Source organism: Channa argus, chromosome 2 (assembly GCF_033026475.1).
Source record: "Channa argus isolate prfri chromosome 2, Channa argus male v1.0, whole genome shotgun sequence".
NCBI classification, from domain to species: Eukaryota; Metazoa; Chordata; class Actinopteri; order Anabantiformes; family Channidae; genus Channa; species Channa argus.
In genome coordinates, this window is record NC_090198.1 from 23,579,976 (window position 1) to 23,599,629 (window position 19,654).

General features: G+C 42.3%; 1 protein-coding gene across 1 annotated transcript; it reads right to left on the bottom strand.

The window, feature by feature from the left end:
* Nucleotides 1-1,128: 1,128 nt before the first annotated feature.
* crispld2 (cysteine-rich secretory protein LCCL domain containing 2) lies at nt 1,129-13,851 on the bottom strand. Its single transcript, XM_067485398.1, has 15 exons — nt 13,603-13,851; nt 11,482-11,813; nt 10,236-10,354; nt 8,978-9,110; nt 7,375-7,490; nt 6,843-6,943; nt 6,608-6,757; nt 6,462-6,522; nt 6,259-6,325; nt 6,037-6,167; nt 5,832-5,875; nt 5,674-5,746; nt 5,428-5,503; nt 4,642-4,772; nt 1,129-2,689 (listed from the first exon to the last, which is right to left on the bottom strand). Exons 2-15 carry the CDS (start codon nt 11,737-11,739, stop codon nt 2,638-2,640), a joined length of 1,512 nt encoding a protein of 503 aa, XP_067341499.1. The 5' UTR covers nt 11,740-11,813; nt 13,603-13,851; the 3' UTR covers nt 1,129-2,637.
* Between the last annotated feature and the right edge of the window lie 5,803 nt (nt 13,852-19,654).

Here is a 19,654-nt window from a genome sequence, read left to right on the forward strand (position 1 = left end):
TATTGATCAAGACACTGACCCCTAAAGCAGAAGAGCCTTGACTGTAGCAGCTGTCCACAACAATGATCTTAAAAAAAAGTATAAAAAAAAAAAAAACACACAGTACATTGGGAACAATGGACACTTAAATCTATCCAACTATTACCGAATCCTTACAAAGGCACTGAAGGTGATCTAAGCTTTGGACAAACAGCAGGGTGCATGCTGCCGGTCTATCTCGCGGTTGACTTTGTCATTTAAGGACAAGAAACCCCAGAAATCCCCAGACCTTTTCCCTGAGAAGTCAGGGGGATTTACATGAGTACAAATTTTTATCTCAATTGACAATATGAATAAAACAGTCATCACAACAGCCAATTGCAGCTGTTTATCAGCAACATGGCCAGAGTCTTGTCCAACTAGGCTTAACTGACATTGAACATCTGCATCTGATGAAGGCCCTAAAAATGTGATCAGTTACTCTAAGGTTTCTCTTCACTGACTCTCCACCCTCTTTGCTGGGCTAAAAGTAAGTCACACATATGTACAGCAGTGTACAGGGAACTTCACACAAACAGCTGTTTTAGTAATGACACTTTAAATTACATTCTTAGCCTAAAGTGTGAAATGGCCCATGATGAGGTCATGGAACTTTGAGCCTACTGGGTTTTTCTTGCTTATGAAATTGTTCACCACAAGCTAAAACCCTATTGGCAGATTGTGTTATGTTGTCCTTGTGTAAAAGGGATTGCTTCAATTTACTGCTTCGCATAAGCAGAGCCAGGTTATGAACATGGTCAGTGATATTGTTCCAAAGATAATGGACAGATTCTGGGTGGCCTAAGACTGAATTTCATTCATAATGGACAACACACATAATGGGTTTTAGCCTAATGCTCTGGTCAAAGCACATTTCTTAAGAACTTGATATTTTCTCAGCCATCTAACGTTTTTTTAAATACAGTAATCCACCAATGTGTATTTGTAAATCAATGTAGGAAAATGTTTATGTCTTTGAATGTGGTTTCAAAAAACAGACTGAAAAACTGAAATATGTGCTGTAGCATTTGGAAAACAATTTATTTTTGAATTGTGCCAACTTATAAAACCCATTCTGCATCTGTAAAAAAACAACTCAACCACATAAACTGAAACTAATTCACACATTTTAATTATGATTTTACCGCATAGAGATTGATTCATAAACAGAGACCATAGTATTTACAGTTCCCATACAATCACTTTAGAAACCTTTAACACTTTCCATAAAAATTCCCATATAGAAAAGATCTAAATGCCTAGCAAAGCGATAGGACTGAGGTAGAATAAAGAGATTTATTTATCTTTTTTTTTGGCTTTAAGACTAAAAAACATTTCCATTTTTGTATCTTGCTGTAGTGCTATAATATTCTCCATAGCCTGAATGCATCAAAGGTGCTTTCCTTAAACTGTTTTTTACTTTATTCTCATGAGTTTCTGGGTGGGGGGGGGGGACGCTAACTATGCTAACATGTGCATTTACCCAAATTAAGACAGGTACATTGTGCAGAGAGGACTAATACAATTAGGGTTGCACCAGTGGTAATAGCACATCAAGCCTGACCTCCACCATGCATTGTACACTGTAGTCTGTGATCCAAAGTTGCAGTTTGGTGCAAAAATCACAATCAGCACAGTGACACACCTTTACAATACAACTCTGGTTGCGAGGGGACAGATTTGGAATTTTCATATTTCTTACAGAAGTCAGAAACATAAAGAGACAAGGAAAGCAATAAGCAATAATACTTATAAAATGGGAAATTAATTAGCATTATTATTATTCTAAACACATCTGCTCTACAAACTTGCCACCATTCTGAAGGCCCAGTAACTATACAGTGAACATGTAATACCTTCACTAAAACACCTCCACATGTCCCCTGGTTAAGGAAAAATTAATTTTCCAGCAGTACCTTCTGCCTGTATACACTTCCACACAACACAGTTTCCTCTCGTTTTTTGTCTGCGTGATGAGTTTGGGCCTGCTCAGCCAACACAACAAACTCCTCGCACAATGTGGACACCACTTAACTTATAAATACAATTTAGACTTATATTTCCAGGAGCAGAAAAGCAGGTATTGTCTGGGAGCAGAATAAGGCATTAGCAATGCAAAAACAGCATACAATGTTAATATATGGTACTCCATTTTTAAAACAAACAAAATATCATATATTCTGTACAGAATGATTAAATACAGTGTGATCGGTATACATTCCTGTGTATGAAAACCAATGTATATTTGTAATAAGAACATCAATGTAAACATAATGCATTGTATAAAACTTAAATCTTCCAGCACCAGCACTTCAATGCATCAAAATATATAAAAACATTCGGTAGTCACAGACTGAGCATGTCTAAGAAATATTTTTATCTGAAGTTTAAAGATGAAAAAAAAAAAGGTTTGTCAAAATATTGGACCACAACTTGTAGTGGGTGGCTGGTGTTTGAAAACAAAGAGAGATGTGTGTCTCTCGATCTGCTTGGACCTTCTGTTTTCACTGAAGACACAGAGAAAGATGAACAGCAATGCTGTCCACCCTTTGGACATGTCCTGCTCGTCAAGAGCAGCTGAGGGGACTCGGTTGGTGTTTGGACTTGTGAACTGAAGTCTCACTCCCTCAGAGCAAAGAGTCGGAAGGAACCTCCCTCTGTGTTGCTCCTGCTGCAAAGAGGCAAGATGGAAACAATTATGTAGCATTTGTTAACCTTTTCTACAGATGCAACCACTGTCTTCCAAATGTGTTAAAGGGGGGAGTCCACACAATTACTGTGTTTATTCCGTAAAGTCCTTTTGGGAATTGCTTAAACTTAAGAGTGGAACTCTAATCCGAAAGGATCTTTCAGTAGACACTACGTGACACCTAAATATCCTGCGTCAATTGCGAGTTTCCTGTTAGAAACTATGAGTGTCAAGCTTGATCTGAGTAAATACTGATGACACTGTGAGGGCGAATCATCTTAGAAACTCTCTCCACAGCCACAGGAGACGGCACACAAAAGGCAGAGTGGCGTCACCGTAAACTGAACTTCATGCGTAAAATTGATCGAATGGCCATTCAAGGAAATAATTTGAAGCATATTAATCCTTTGTCCTATGTGAGATGTTAAAAAGTACAAAATCATTACAACATTGAAAAAACCAAGAAAAGGTCCTCACTTCCCAAAGGGCACTTTGGGAGTGTGAGTCATTGTTTCTGACACTGGCCTTTCCAGTTACCACATGTGTTAAATGTGATGAATTTGTAATTAGTTCATTAGTGGAGAGACCTTGAAACGCAGCCATGATCAATAATCATGATAGGCCAGGCCTGACTGGTGTCAGATCACAGAAAATTGTCCGTATAGGAAAGCACTGACGAAGTGGCTGACAGCGCTTCCATCCTCGAGTAATTGGATAGGCTGTGATTACTTCCCCATCAACTGAGTCCAATCCAAACTGGCCACCCTGCCATGATGTTGGCCCATGGCACGAACGCTCCCTCAGCCATTTGACCTCCTATCCCACTGCCCTGAGTGGGCCCTTCACAGCTCTGCATTCAATTTCATAGGATCAGACTTAAATTGTTTTTGGCCACTCAGCACTTTGCACACTCAATTGAAATGCCTGGGGAAAGTAAGCAAAGATCCCATGTGTGGCCTATGCACGCACCAAACCACACCATTACTCTTACAACCCCACATGCCAGCAGCACAGGCCACAAGGGCTTCCTAAGCTCAGTGTGCTGCGGTGAAGTGAGAAACGTGGAGCGCACGCATGGAGCCCACTACATGCAGTGTTACAGGTGGCATAAATCAGTGCTGGGTACCATACGATTCTCGGACATATTTTAGTTTATTTGGTCAAATTCACTTGTCAAGGTTTTGTGATGCTTGTGTTTCATTTGTGTCTCAAGATTTTCTTTATTGTTCAAATACGTCTCCAACGCAGAGTAAAAGTCAGTTTTAGATTGAAAAAAAAATGTTTAAACTTTGAGACTTGCACATTGTTGAGGCAAGAGATTTTCTTGGCCTTACATTGTACTAAAGACAGCTTCATCTTACATTGGTTTCAGACCTTTGTGATTTGCCACACAAACTCAAATTTGTTCAACGGGTTACATATATTAAATATTGCTTGGAATAAAGGCCGTTTTCCCCGGTTAAAGAGGCATTAAAGCTAAGCGTTGATATGATCTTGGCCGATGACGTTGTTGTAAGTCAGTATGCAGAAATAACTCTTAAATCAACGCATTTCTTCAGGCAAAGAGAAAGACGTTCCTCCTATCAACATGAAAATATTTTGGCAGATGTTGTTTTCTCTAAGCACTGAGGATGATAGGTTGGGGGGGCAGCTCTTACTTAAGTACTAACATATTCATTTATAACTGATACTGTACTAATGATGCTTGGCGGTTTCACAGCTCCTAAACAAACGACCGCTTGCTGATGGAACTTGTCACACACGGTCTAAACATGGCATTTCTTATTTTAAAGCTGAGCTTTTCTTAAATACTTCACAGGAGCCAAATCTAAAAATATCTATTTCTGGGATTCAGGCTCCTAATGTCCCTATCATAACACCATGAAGAAGTAACTACAAAACAAATAGCCGACCCTCCGAAAAACAAGTCGTACCTTTCAGATTGGATGCCATTTTTCAGGACTCCAACATAGCTCTTTCTCTTGTTCAGTGGCAGCACATCCACAATACCACCATCTGCGCTGATTACCCCTGCATGGATGGCTGCTTTACAAATGCTGGAGGTCTGTGAGGGGAAAGTGCAGTGAAGACAGAAAAAGGTTTTACAAGGTGGAAAATGACATTGATCTTTTTGGTCTTGTTTATCAATCACATCAAGTATTAGCTGTAATTCTCTGACATAGGTGTTGGGAAACATCGGCTGACACAAACTGTAGCATTTGTGTTACAGTCTGAGCCAGAAGTCTGTCCCAGCACAACAGGCCTCTCTTATCAGCAGTCAAACACACATCCCACTGCTCATACACTTCTAACCAAATGGTTTATATCTCAGGTTTAATCATCGTCCAGCTTCTAGAGAAACAAATTTGAGTGCCTGACATTGCAAAATATTCTCGGGCACACTTTCTATGTCTCCTACTTGTGAGACCTTGTCTAAGATAGCTCTTGGGTAAGTCTCTGCACGGTCACGCCCCATGAAGAGTAATACATCCCTGTCAGTTTCTGGCTTGTCTCACCATTACTCCCACTCTCCATGAGCTATATTCATACTGTCTTTCCATTTCTACCATGCACCAAAAAGCCTGCAAAGTCGCTCTAACTCATCCAGATCCAGATAGTCTTTCCTTTTCGTTTAAACTAAAGGCGTATAATTGGACCTCTGGCCGGACCATACTTATTTGTGCGTTCAGTACATACACTCAGAAGCATGTAATACTTACATCTGTGTAAATGTTGTTTCCAATCACAGGTGACCAATATGAAGGCTCATAATTGCAGTTGGCAGGACACATGATTCTAAGAGACAAGTCGAACTTAAGTATGAATTTGTAGCAGCAGATAAAAATGAGGGTTATGTGAATGTTCAGGGATGGGTAACAATTGACATCTGACATGATGTGAAGCAAAACCTTTGACTGGCAACTATTTCAGCCGCTAACGATATGATTACGGATGTGAGAACTCACCTTGGGCAGCTGGAAAAGGGTTTTTGGAAAGGGCAGGTGTCCGCCACGGTGGTGTAGCAGTTAGCATGTAGTACTGTCAGACAGAGACAAAAAAACTCTGAATATGCTCATGTGTTGGGTGAATTGTGACTTAAAGCTCCTAAAATTGTTTCACTTACCTTCTACATTTGCCACCATGAAGGCATTGCCGGGTTGATATTTACTACAAGAGAGGGATATTTGAATACTTGAAAATCAGGAAACCAAAGGGTTCTCAGAAAAATTTATTATTGCACAAAATGTGAATCATTGAAGCAGGAAAATATGTGTCATAAGTGCTACATCTGGAAATGAGAAGAGAAAAGGCACCACTGCAACATCTACCTGTAAGACTCAATGCCATTCTTTATGGATCTGACAAAGAATGATAACTTGTCCAATCTTTTGACGTCGACCACTCCTCCATTGTTGTCAATCACACCGTAATGGATAGCAGCTCGGCAAATACTTGATTGCTGGCACAATAAAAATGAGCATCCTCAAAATGCTGATTCCAAGTATAAACTATTGCATTATGTATGTTGTATTTGCATTGTATGAACTTACAACATCATAGCTGGCAGTTCCAAAAACTTTCCCTCTCTTTCTCAGACAGTTAGCAGGACAATTATACCTGCCATCAGAATATAAGAGTGAGTTAATGGTAGAGATGAAGGACATGGTAAAGGTGAATTAGCAGACATGCTACAGTATGTGTACAGGTTGTCTAATAGTGACTTTAACACTGAAATTCATTAACACAACCTGACCTGTTGCAGGTTGCTCCTTTGCACTTATCTCGCAGCCTAGTCTCACACTTAATGTTTTGGGCTGCAAGAAAAAAAGACAAACGATAAGTCGAAAGATGCACACAAACATGACGTTTGGGGTTATCTTATAAAAACTCTGTAGCTACCTAAGTATCTGTTAGTAGGCGTCTTTGCCGCTGGTTTCTTCGGAGCGGATGGTTTAGGTTTGGGAGCAGGTTTGGTGGTGGTACGTGGTGGCAGTGGAACCTGGGCTCTCTCCACCTCGTTCATGTCCTCTGTCTCCAAGCGATCCGAGCCTGCAGATGGATAAACGGGTGGGGTTCATGTTAGTTCCAGTTTCAATTTAACAGCTTAAATGAAAAACAATATGGGTTTTCTCACCTTTGTAGCACAGGTTGTCCCTACATTGTCCTCCATAGCTGGGAGGGCACTTGGAACAAGGGTGTCCATGCTTGTATGGGGCAATTCCAATCCAGTTGCCCCTGCAGAAGTAGTGGACAAGGGACAGCTTAACTAAGTTGGAAATTAATCATCAGTCACTGGGCTCGTGGCCTTGTAATTACTTCAGCACTCAGTGCCCATGGTCAACACTTTTAATAGTCATCAGTCCCCCAAACTAATAAAACCACCACTCGTTGTCTCTCAGGCAATGACATCTTGTGGGCTGGAAGACAAACGCCTGCTCGGCTTTTATTTTTCTTTCCCCGTGGTTCGTTATTATTTTTCTATTCTGACATATGGAGGAATTTTAATGGCCCCAATATGCAGTACAAACTAGTGCTACATACTTGCAGTGGCCCTTTATTAACACACACTGGCATCTGTCAGCTCTAAAAGGAGCAAGAATGTAAACAAGAGTCAGGAGAGCAGAGGCGCTGATAAATAGTTGAACATGGAGGAATAGTGATCTTACTTTGGGGAATAGTTGCACACGAGGTAAACTGTGTTCTCCCACACTTCGTCCCATACGTACATCCTTGGACACACGTGCACAGCACAGCCCACACGGTTAGTGGTTGCCCAGACCAGCTGTAAAGAGGGAAATAAAAGCACAAATTATTGCTGAATGAACAGACACTTAGCAGAGGAAACTATTGAGCTTGTAGCCAAAATTTCCTGCTTTGCTTTTCTCACAGCTCTTGGTTCAATCAGTCATTCCAGAGGAAGCAACCGGATTGGCAGTCACAATTAATGGGACCACTGGGAATTCTATGAGCCCCGGGTCTGTTATTCTGCCCCAGTCAGATGAACATCATGTGTGAACCCAATTTGTCCGCTGTGACACCGTCGTGATTCATTTAGAAGTGGAGGTTTCCAAGTCAAGGTAAAATAATACGTCTTATTAAACAGCAAGTTGCTGCAGCGATGTCACAGATAAACGATACAGGCATTTGACACTAAATGCAACTCAGCGTGTTCCATTACTCCTCCTCACTTTCCTCCCAACTCTCAAACATGTGCACTCTCCCTCCTCAGGAATGTTCATCTTTTCCCTGGTACAAGCTCATGGCAGCAGTGAGTCAGCACAGTCGGACTGAGGTGTGCTAGTCAAAGCCATCTCTAACTCCAGAGGGTCTAGCGTTTCTCTGTAGAGGTAGTTATGGTGTCTGACTGGCTAAACTGCAGATGCATCCAACAAATGAAAGACAGACACAAGGTGTCGAGGCTCAGACTTGGCTCCATCTCCTCTCTGCAGCATCTTCAAAAGAATCCAGGTCAAACAGTGAAGGACTGGGTCTGGAAATGACTACCAGATGGCAGTGATCAGGTTTCAGGGAGAAGTCCCAGGGAGGAGTCCGGGTGTCTCTGTAAACTCATCCCAGCAGCTACAAAGTAAAGTCTACAGGAATAGGAAGCCAGCTCCCTCACTTCTGTTTCCTTTTGATTTGGCTCTTTTCAACTCTTCTTTCTGTCCCTGCACACTCCTCTGTTCTATTCGTGGCATCTCGTGTCTAATTATCCGTCTGCCTTCACTGTCTGCATGCTACAGTATGCACGCCTGTGATTTAACCTCTGAGTCATGCCTCAACCCGACCCGAAAGTACAGTGAAATGTCATGAGTGCATAGTCTACTCTGCCTAGCAACACCTGTCAAACCACATATGTTTCATATCCCAGATAAAAGAAGGCACATGGCCTGATGCTAAACAGATTTGATCAAAAACATAGCAGAAATAGCATCGAATGGTTCAAAACAAACTTGACATACATGATTCAACCTAATAAGGCACGTACCAAAATGGGTGCCAAATATTTCAGCTTGTTGTGATAACTGATTACGATTAAGAGTAAGACTGTCTAAAAAGAGTACTAAACTCATGATGGACAGTTTAAAAACAGTCAATCAAAATCAGTCAGCAGAACCATGCACGTTACCATTCTTCCTCCTTGTCTTCGGTAAAAAAACAACTTGGAGCCTACATTGCCCACAATGCAACTTGACTATCAACAGTAAATTTTTCTCGTAAACTCTTTCCCCCCATCTTCACCTTCCACGCTTTTCTGATTGGTCTCACCTGGGTGTAGTGGGTGCACACGGGCCCGGAGCAGTGCTCTGGGCACCAGGGATTACACTCGTGGGCAAAGGGATATTGGTAGTCATCGGCTTCGTTGTACCAGGTTCGGATGTGGGAGGCAGGGGTGTATCGACTGTAGGGCACACACACACACACACACACACACGGATAGATAAACACACAGTAAGCCAGTCACAGGGCATCTAAGTACCAGGAGCATAAGGGGAAGTAACTGAGGGAGCTGCCAGGTGCTTTGGCTAGACTTGAGAAACTCTGCATGAACCTCCCTGTGTCTGCCCCTCTCCTCTGGCCTCAAACGATGAGTCTGAATTTGACCTGACACACAGAACGGCAGTCTGTTCCCTGTCTGTGACGGGGGAAATCAAATCAAGTTGTTAAAAAAAAAAAAAAAGGAATCAGAGGTAATCTAAACATGGCTGCAAAGCATAACAAGTCTGCCGCAGCCCTTGTTATAAACATCTCTTTTTACGGTATTGAAAAGTGCTGAGCTTATAAATGGAGAGCAGAGGGGGAGTGGAAAAAGGGGGACTCCACATCAGGGTTTGTTGGCACAGGAAGAAAAGAAGGGAAGGGAGGGCGAAAAGGGGCTGCGAGGATGAGAGCGGCTTCCTGGGAGGGCACCTGCTGCGACGGCTGCACGCTTTCATACACAGGTGCTCGTTGTGTCTGGTGTCTCCATTCACGCAGACATCAAACATCATATGCTAACACTAACTAGCACCACCCAGGCTTCACACACACAGCGGCAGCCTGAAGGTCCAAAGGAGGAGTCGCTGATTCATCATCATTTAACCTCCACCGCAGTTTACAGGAAACACCACCCTCTGACAAGTGAAAGTACAGTCAAAATTTAAAACGTACTGCTGATCATATGTAAACATATATTACCAACTCCTTAGGCTTCTGTATTAAAGCTCAATTTTAGTATCAAAGTTTGTGCGACGCATCTCGTGTCCCTATACAAAAGTTGACACAAGCTCACTAAGAACGACTTGCCAGGTTGGGAATGAGGCTGACACAGTGGTGCTTGGAGCTAAATGCTAATATCTAACATGCTAACATATCATGGTGCTCAGCCCTACAGTACAGTACTGCTAGTTTATAAATAATTTCTGTTGAAAATGTGTACTTATTGTTGGTAGTCCAAGTAAGTAAATAACTGGTCTCTTTAACTGGGGCTGAAGAGGATTAAGATTCAGTCAGAGTTACACAACATGAAGTGTTTACTGTGGCTCACCTGCCCGTGTGAACCGCCAGGTTTTGTCCAATAGACATGAGAAGTTCTTGAGGTCCATGGTCCCACTGACACTGCCCTGCCCACTGGGCAGCGGACTTCTCCAACTCATCATCCCAAACCTGCACGCATTAAGTTAAACAAGTCTGTCACAAAGAAATTCCCTGATTTTAGACACTAATGGACAAGACTGTTGTAACCTCGACAGTAAAACAGCACCCTGACCCACGTCTTGTTTGAACTGGTGGACACCTAAGCACAACCTGCTCGGGGCCTCCCCTCCTGCACTTCCTTTCTTCCCCAGTGAGCTGGAACTGAGCTAGATACAAGTACATTAACCTCACATGTGACATGTGAGCAGCGCAGCTGGCGCCTGGCCCCGGTCCACTACAAATCTCTGGTATTCGCAGGTGAATTATCTACATTTCCTGAATGGGATTCTTCAGAGCACTGGAGAGCAGGGCGGAAAGTGAAGACGACACCTGACTCTCACTGTGGAGGAGGTGCGATGAACGGAGGGAGGGCTGCATTCAGGGGCCCCTCAATGCACATTTCATCTCAGTAAATTTCCAGCCTTTTGGTGGTCGCTAAAACATGCACACGCAGACACCACAGTAACCCCAAACACCCATACACTAACACAAACACGCCCTGTGTCTGTTCCCTGGAATTTGAGAGAGACCAGAGTAAATCTAGACACTTCCCTCCCCAGCTATAACCACACTCCAAAGACATGCAGGCCACCACGGCTTCTCTCAGCTTTATGGACCCTGTGGTTTTCTCTAAGCTTCGGTGTGTTTCAACAATAATCCCTCACCTATTTTATGCGCTGATGTCCTACTTTGTCCCATCATTTTCCTCGTTCTTGTCTTTTTCTCTCTTTCCTCCTTTGACCCAGCCCTCCCTCACTCTCCTGTCTTCTTCACCTCTAAGCTGTTAGCAGGTAGGACAGACTCAGCATTATTATCTCCACTGTGAAAGAGCAGCACAGCAGGCTGGCAACAGCTCAGCATGACTGCATGTTTCCAGCAGAGAGAAAAGGTTGTTTTTATTAGCAACCCCACTTTTCTAGACAGAATAAAACCTTAAACCTTAATTACCAGCCTCATTTCAGAGTCCAGTGTTACTGAAACATTAACGTTCTTTGTGCTTCTCTGTGGCAAAGCCAAACCTTGACGACTTTTATTTACCTTTGTTGATGAAAAATGATTGTAAAAAGGCTAATTGGGGGTAATGGGACACATCTCACCATGTACTCCATGTTTGAGGCACTAGGGGTGACGTTGCCCCTCAACTGGTTGTGCAGCTTGACTATCTCCCCACGGTCCAACCAGGGGATCGCTCGTCGAATCCTGCTGCCAGCTGTGTTGCCTGTGCCTCTCTGGCCTGCTTCCTCCTGGTAGCGGTTCAGCAGCTGTCTGAGCTCCTTGGAGTCTGGCAGCAAGAGGGAAACGGACTCCGTGACACACAGCAGCAGGAGGGTGGGGATGAGAGGGAGCCAGGTCATTCTGACACTTTCAGGTTGTTGCAGATGCTGGATTTTGTGTGAAGAGTTCCAGAGCTCAGGATCCCAGACACAACCTGCAGGAAGGAAATATTTAATGGGTCTTTCCCGCTGTGTGCGTCAACACAGAAGAGTACAGATTACAAAATACGGGTGAGATATGTAGGAGAAACTTCCTCTTATGAAAAAGTATCTAATTTGTTCAATTCTACAGTTAGAAGTAGTGTGGAGTATTTCAAAGTACAGAGTACTGCCCAGCACCAGTTTTAATCAGCTGCTCTCACCTGCTGCTGCTAGGATATGATATTGATATGAACATATGTGATTGTTCATTTTTAGTTACGTCTTAGGAAGTTGGCAGTACTCTGGGCTATATAACCTCAGCCTCATTTCAGTTTAAAGCTGTTGCATAAAAACTGTTACTAGTTCATTAGGTCTCTAACTGAATCTGATGCAATCCAGTACAGCTGTCCCAACTCCTTCTTTTGAGAAACACTGGATGTTCAGTTTTTGTGTAAGCAAAGGTATTAATCAAGACTTTGCTCATTTTCCCTGCTGTAAAGTCCGTGGTGTATTAAAGTGCCTTAAATTGAACGGTGTTTCTAATCTGGTTTCTAGTTTCTCACTATATGATCAAATCGTACATAACAGTAGGTTAAATATTAAATATATATGACTCTCTGATAGTTTGCAGCATGCAGCTTTTAATGCCTTTCTCAAATGTTTCGGCCAAAACACAAACAGGAACTGAACCACAATCAATCAACCAGTGCACTTGCAGTGGAGGTTTGCAGTCAAGCAAAGACACACTCACTCATAAGAATCATTTCAGTCAAAGCCCCTCAGAGTAAAGCTTTCTCAGTATTGTAAAGCAGCTTTTTAAGCCTCTTTATCCTCGTCCCCTGACTCGCACTGCATATTTAGTGACCAAACTGAGCAGCAGGGGAAGGTGGGAGACCTGAGCTTTCACCCTGTTGAACTATCTTTAAACAAAACACTTCATTCCTGACACGCCCGAGCACAATAATCTCTATCTAACTGACCCTGAATGTGACTCCCCTCTGAGAGGCAACTAGCACGAGGTGAGTCATCCAAATCCCAACGTCACAAACGTGTAGAGAGAGAAGAGCAGTGAGTGATCAGACTCTGCTGGAGCTTGCACTCTTTGCTCTTATCCTTGAATCCCTTCACCTCTGGATGAAGAGATGGCTTGAGGCCTGGCACCGGCTCTGTGTCAACATGCTGCGCCAGCTCCGGGCGCTGTGAGCCAGCCCCAGGCACCACCACGCCCGTCTCCTCTCCCCGTGCCCCCTTTTCACACTGAACCTTCACCAGCTTCTGTGTCTGAGCCCTTCTCATGCCGTTCATAAATTTTATACCAGAGTGACAGACAGAGCAGACACCACATGTACCATTGATGGGTTTGATCTGAAGTGGGACTGACCTCCTCTTCCCCCCAACATGAGGCTCAACTTAAACATAACTGATGACAGAATACTATACTCAGGTGAATTTTGATGATCTAACATTACACACAGAAATACTTGTGTTTCTATAGTATTTCCCATTACAGAATCTGCTGCTGTAAAGCTGCAGATTCACAATCAATGACTTTCATGCAAACAGCCTCTTTAAGCCACAACTGAAATATCAGGGTAAAATCAAAGGCAGTGTAAAACTGAATATATATATAAATCTGACATAATATTTAGCTTCCTTTAGGCAAAAGTTGCATCTCCTACTGTCTCCATACAATATAAAGTATAGATGCAGTTTCTTTATAAGCGCGGTCCCTGATGCACCACAGCACATCTGAACACTACAGTAATGTCCTAACACAGGTGGTTAGTGTCTCATCATGCTTACCTCTGTCTTTCCCAGTGTCCAGTTGCTTTTCAGCAACTGTGCGCGCCACAGAGCGGTTTTATTCCCTTGTGAGAGACTCGTGCTGCTGCTTGTTGGCGGTGTTCCTGAAGCGCACAGGAACTGAACCCTGAGCAGCTCGCAGTGCCTTATATAGAGAAGGAGACCCCTCAGGACCAGAGGGAAAAAATGACTGTCCCGATTCGCCAGCCTCCCTGAAGTACGTAGGCTCTGTTCTTGGCGCACAGCGCGCATCCCGGTGTCCGGAGGAAAAAGTGGAACTACTGTAAATCAGTGGGCTGTCAAACGAGTCAGATTAACATCTCTGGATCGAGTTTCTACAAAAGAGTGTTTCTCCGCAAACAGCTCCAGAAGGGGGAGAAACTCAGCGAGGAGCTCAGTTAACTGTAAACCGATATACCCAGCTAAATTGAAGAAATTATGAAAAATTTATTGGTTAAGCATTTCGTAAAGGTGCGTCTTTAAGGACGGGTAACGAGCCACAAACAATTCCGAGTTCCCAGAATGTGGAAAACCCACTGGCTGGATTTTCTCTTTTCCATTTCTAATAATGCAGCTCCAGTGAGTGTCTGACTCTAAAGTTAACATGTCATTGATGAGGGACTGTAAGAAGCAGCTCCAGGGGTTTTGTGATGTGCTGTAGTCTGGATTTTGCAGACCCCCTTTTTCATCTACTTCATATTTTGTGATATAGTTGGAACGTTCACGCTTTCTCTGTGTGACACTGACTTTTGCTTTACTGTAATTCAAAAGCACTAGTCTCCATGTTTGTATATGGATCCACTGTCAAGAATAAAGTGTTTTTATAATATTTATTGCAGCTGCTCTATGACAAAACCTTGGACTTCATTTCCCGGTCCTCAGTTCCACTCTGCTACAAACCTTCCTGTCATCTCAAACTTGATGACTTTTTTTCAATGGCCAAGGTACTTGGGTTTTCTAAGAATTGTTGTTCACGCCTTGGCTGCATCAGCCCAGAATCATAATTCCCATCAGGCCAAATGGAAACTGGAAACTCACAACTCTGCATTAGTCTCGGCTGGAGAAAACAGAATTATTACACAACTCAAACATCCTTTTCTTGTTTACTATCTGACATGACATAATCTTTAGCAGGTGACACTCTAGTTTTTCTTTTTCTAAAGGAGGAAACCACCATCCACCACACACACACACATGCAGCAGGACTCAAAGTGGGTTTATTTTGACTGAGGCTTGTGCAGGTTCTTGAAACTCTGGCTGCCATAATGTGAACTTTCCTTAGAACCTGTGGAGCCCCTGAACCCCTAAACAACACAAATGAGATTTGAATGGTGAAAACATATGGTTTAGACGTGTGGCAGATGAAATTATTGTACCTGTCTTTGCAAAGGTTTTGGTCCTGGTCAAAGTCAAAGGGAGATGGTGGCATTGGGCCTTAGATCGGTCTTCCTCTGGTGGCATTTGCATATTAAGTTTTCTTTTAATATTTCATTTTATGTTTTTGTTCTTAATTGAATTTATTGCAGTATGATGTTTTTCATGAAAGGTGCTCCATCAATTATTAATAAGTATTATTAGTCCATGTGTTTTGCATATCTAAAGTTGTTTGTTTGCTCCCTCATGTACAGGACTGTCCAACCCGTGTACCTACACTGCATCTCTGTCTTCTCTTGTGTCTTCTTGTGACTGAGGCTGTCTGTGTTGGACTGCTGCCTGTCCAGGGTCCCCACTTTTTCCTCTGGCAGATTTCTTCAGATGTGTATCTTCGTGCTTCGGCCCCCATTTCTTTGTCTCTCTCTTTTTTGTGTGTTTGGTCCCTTTCCTGGTCTGTGTAAATAGCGTGTTTGCATAGTCTGTCCTCTTTCCCTGTCTTCACGGTGGATGCGAGGCCCTGTGAACAATCTTCCTCACCACATTTGCATTTTAAAAACTACTGTTTAAAACTGTGACATCTACAGTGACATCACAGCTCACGATGCAGTTAAAGGTTCCACGAAATTACCAATTTTATGATGTTTTGGAAAATGTTATTTTAGCTGTTTCAACATATCTCATATCACAGTTTTGCTGCAGTTGTTCTTCTCCACTTATCGTATCTTTCAGTATCACAAATAGGAATGTTCACACAAAACCAAACACTGTTACCCAGTTTCATTTACTATCACACGTCCACTATCTAAACATACATCTTTCAGATGTAAGAAATCAGGGTGAAAGGAGACACTGTATGTAGTAATTTATTTTCTAAACAGTTTTTTTTTTGCAATGACTCTGAAGTTAGGGCGGCCCGGTGGCTCTGGAGTAGAGCATTGGGTTGGGATCCAGAAGGGCCTCAGGTTCAAATCCCACCCTACAAGGTGTGGCCCGTGGTTTGTTGCATGTGTGGAAAAACCTGTGTTCACTTGCACTCAATCCCCACATTTATAAAAGGACAAGCTGTGTTGTGACCCAAATGGTTCAGGCTTCGTTCCATCAAGAGCTTCATCTCACAAATTTTCAAGAACACGTCCAGCAAAGTGAACCAAACAGACTTTCTTCCCAGTTTGAGCTCTGCACTCAAGTCAATATACATGTTTAACAGGATGTCTGGCCCTTTGTGCATATGTTTTGTTTCTTACGTGTACCTGGGAGATGCTAGTGAGGGTGAGGACTAGTGAGATGCTCTGGTCTGAGGTGAGATGTTCCACAGCATTTCTGGGACATACTGTTAAAAGAGAAAATCTGATGATCAAACTCAGACGAGATTACCAAGTAAAACTGGCTGCCATTCTTTTTTTAATAAGGAGCAACACTTTCAGTGCTCGTTGTCATGATTACCATAGAATAAACTGCTTAAACTGCTGCATCCTAATGGATGAACAAGGTATTGTCTTCCAATGTTACGACAACATTACTGAGAGTGTCACACTCATACTCTGATTACACAATAAAATCATGTTTTTTAAGGTTGGCTGCAGATCATTACCCCAAACGCAAAACCCATTCACATGCAGAAAATAAGTGTGAAGGATTACACCGAATAATGGTTCACTCCTTACAGAACGTTCCGTCCCTGTGAATATATATGCACATACACTGCCAGGACAACGTTAGGAACACTTACACGTTTGAATTCTTATTATCTTGAGTTTCATTTTTGTAAATGGATCCAACAAGCCACAAAAATTCATTTGTAAGCATATTTGAGCACAGAACATTTCATCAAGAAAATCTGCCCTTTGCAGCAATAACTGCCTGACTAACTCGTGGCATTTCAGTGATGAGTTTTTACAGATGTTCAGGTGTGATTTTCTCCAAGCCATTTTGGCTGCTGTTCTGGTCGGGTAGGGTTCCCAAGCGTTTTGGTCCATTTTGTCCCTCATCAGCTCGATGTTGTTCAGATCTGGAGACTGAGCCAAGGCATCACAGATCGAATCCCACCAGCTACTTTCTTCTCCAGACAAGGGGGGCCATTGTCTTTAGCACCGAGTGGTATCCATGCTAATTGAAGATGCCTTGCCATGCTTTGACAAATCATATCTAGATCATCACGTTTTCACCTCCATCCCTCACTGATGGTGATAGGCAAGCATCTCTCATCTTTTCATGAGCTCGCCAGCCTCATTTTTCACTTGGATCCAAACGCTACAAACTTTGACTCATCAGTCTTTGTTATCTAGTCAGTCATCTAACTGCTACTCGGCTGATTTACAAAACGTTGGTAGGTTTGCATCTGTGCAGCTCAGCCTCAGTCTCCTATGCAGTGTCTTTGCACACTAGTTTCTCTCTCATTGTATTCAACGACGCAGCCACTTTAGGAGCAGTGACACATCTGTTTCTCAAGGAGGACACTCGTAAGTACTCTTCTTGGCCAGATGTGCACCTGGGCCTTCTGCTACATATTCTGTCCCAATTGGATCCTGTTAAAGCATAACTCTGCGCACTATACTGCACGCCTTTTAAAAGCATCTTTGATTTCATGATTATGTCTCCTAGACAACAACTTTTCTTTTTTAAAACAAAGCTGAGTTTCTAGTGAAAACTGTTTTTGTTTAAATTAGACATAAAAATAGCTAGACTGAAAATTGCCCTTACTTTCCCTATGGATGAATTTATTTTAAGGAGGGTTTAACACCTGGGAGGGCCTTAAGTTAAATTTAAAAACGGATCAGTAGAATGTGACGGATTTGTCATGCAGTTAGAATTCAACATGTCAAACTTATTCTTAAAAAAAAAAACAAAAAAAAAAACAACACAGCCTAATTGCATTTTTGTGTGTGTTCAGATAATAGAAATAGAAAATTATGTAGGTTTTTCAAAACTTTTTGCTGGCAGTGACCAGACTGTTCATGTTCCTGTGCATGATGACAACAGCATCCATGTTTCTGATCATCTGAATGCAAGAGAGACTTGATTCTCGACGGAGTTTATGTTTTGGTTCTCTGAACTGTGCTGCATTTAGATTTTTATCAGATCAATGTTGATGGAAAACAAGAGTCATAATACAACTCCCAGTCTGCATGACTGAAGCCAGACCATTTGTTTTAGCATACTGATCTTCACTACATCATTTACTAAAATATTCTTTGTTTTCCCAACTAACAAAGTACCTTGAGGTAACACCCCAAGACATCAACACATCATTCAGAAATGGGTAGAAACTATTTACATAATGTACCACAGTACTCATGTTTCTACTGGAGTACTTCAGCTACAACAGCAGCTCAATCTCTCGTAAAAACAAAGGCTTACACAAGGGTCAGCACTCTCAGTGTTTTAGAAGTGAGAAGAAGTGTTTTAAGCAATGATGTTAAGGGCCACCTTTGCTGGGTTTAGCCGTTAACTTACCATAAAGCTACGGTTCAGAACTTTTTTAATATCAGACCCACAGTTTGATGACAAACAGGACATCTACAAATACAAGGTACCAATTATTCATTTGTATTGAACTTCCTGACATTGAATAATCCGTAGCAGGTGGGTCTCTAGTCTTTTTTGGGGGGCGTGGGGAAAATCGCCATACCCCCCACATTGAGCAGGACTGTTCTGGATCCGCAAAAGAGAGAGCTAGTTTATTTTGACAGGGGCTGGTGGAGGCTTTTGAAATTTTGGTTGGCATTTCTTAGAAGCTGTGGTGTCCTGCTAAACAGGACAACACAATCTGATGCAGAGGGGAAAAACACAGGGAGACCATGTGATGACACATAAGGCTGATTAAAACAAACCACACGATGGATTGTATAGAAATGGACTGTACTGAAACAAGACATAGAGTTACTCAACAGGTTCAGGGAGGTGATGGACGGCCAGATTATTCAATTGTAAATGTCAGAGACGCTGTATAGAAAATGCTGTCTACTGTAGCTTGAACGGTGTTCATCTTACTATATCCAGCTTCACAACAGAATAACCGCCATTCACAGTCTATACCTGAAAAGTGTTATGTGTACTATGCATCCGTAACAAGAGCAATGCTTCTTTTCTCACCCACTTGTTTATTAAAAGGATTAATTTGAAGCCTGGAGTTGGATTTTCTGCTCAGTACCACTATTGCCAGTCACTGCAGCTAGAAAACCCAGATTTGGCAAAGTGGTGGAGTAGAGCAGAGACAGAAAAAGCAACTGGTGACCGCCACGGCTAGGTCTGAACGGAGTGTTTAAGTGAAAAGCAACAAAGTGTCTTAAGAGGTTCACTTGACAGATGAACACTGGTCTTACTGAGAGTCCAGTCTGTGCCTCATTTAGGCTTTTCCTAGGTGTCCAAGAGCGCAGTCATACCATTAAGACACTTTGTTGGGAGTTCCAAGTGCCTCAGTGATGTCTCTTACTGTGTATTAAAGTATTTGCACTCATTTCAACACTAATGAGTATTTTTTTTTTTACAACAGCTGTCACTCAAGTCATTTAAGGGCCTAATATCCCCTTATTATTTTACCCTTATCTATTCTACCCCGGCAGTCCTTTGCTTGATAAAACTCTTAATTGTAATATTCCACTTGTCTTTGTTTGAAATATCCTACATAAATAAATCTGCCTTGTAATTCCTCATTATAAAACCACAAAACATTAAAAAA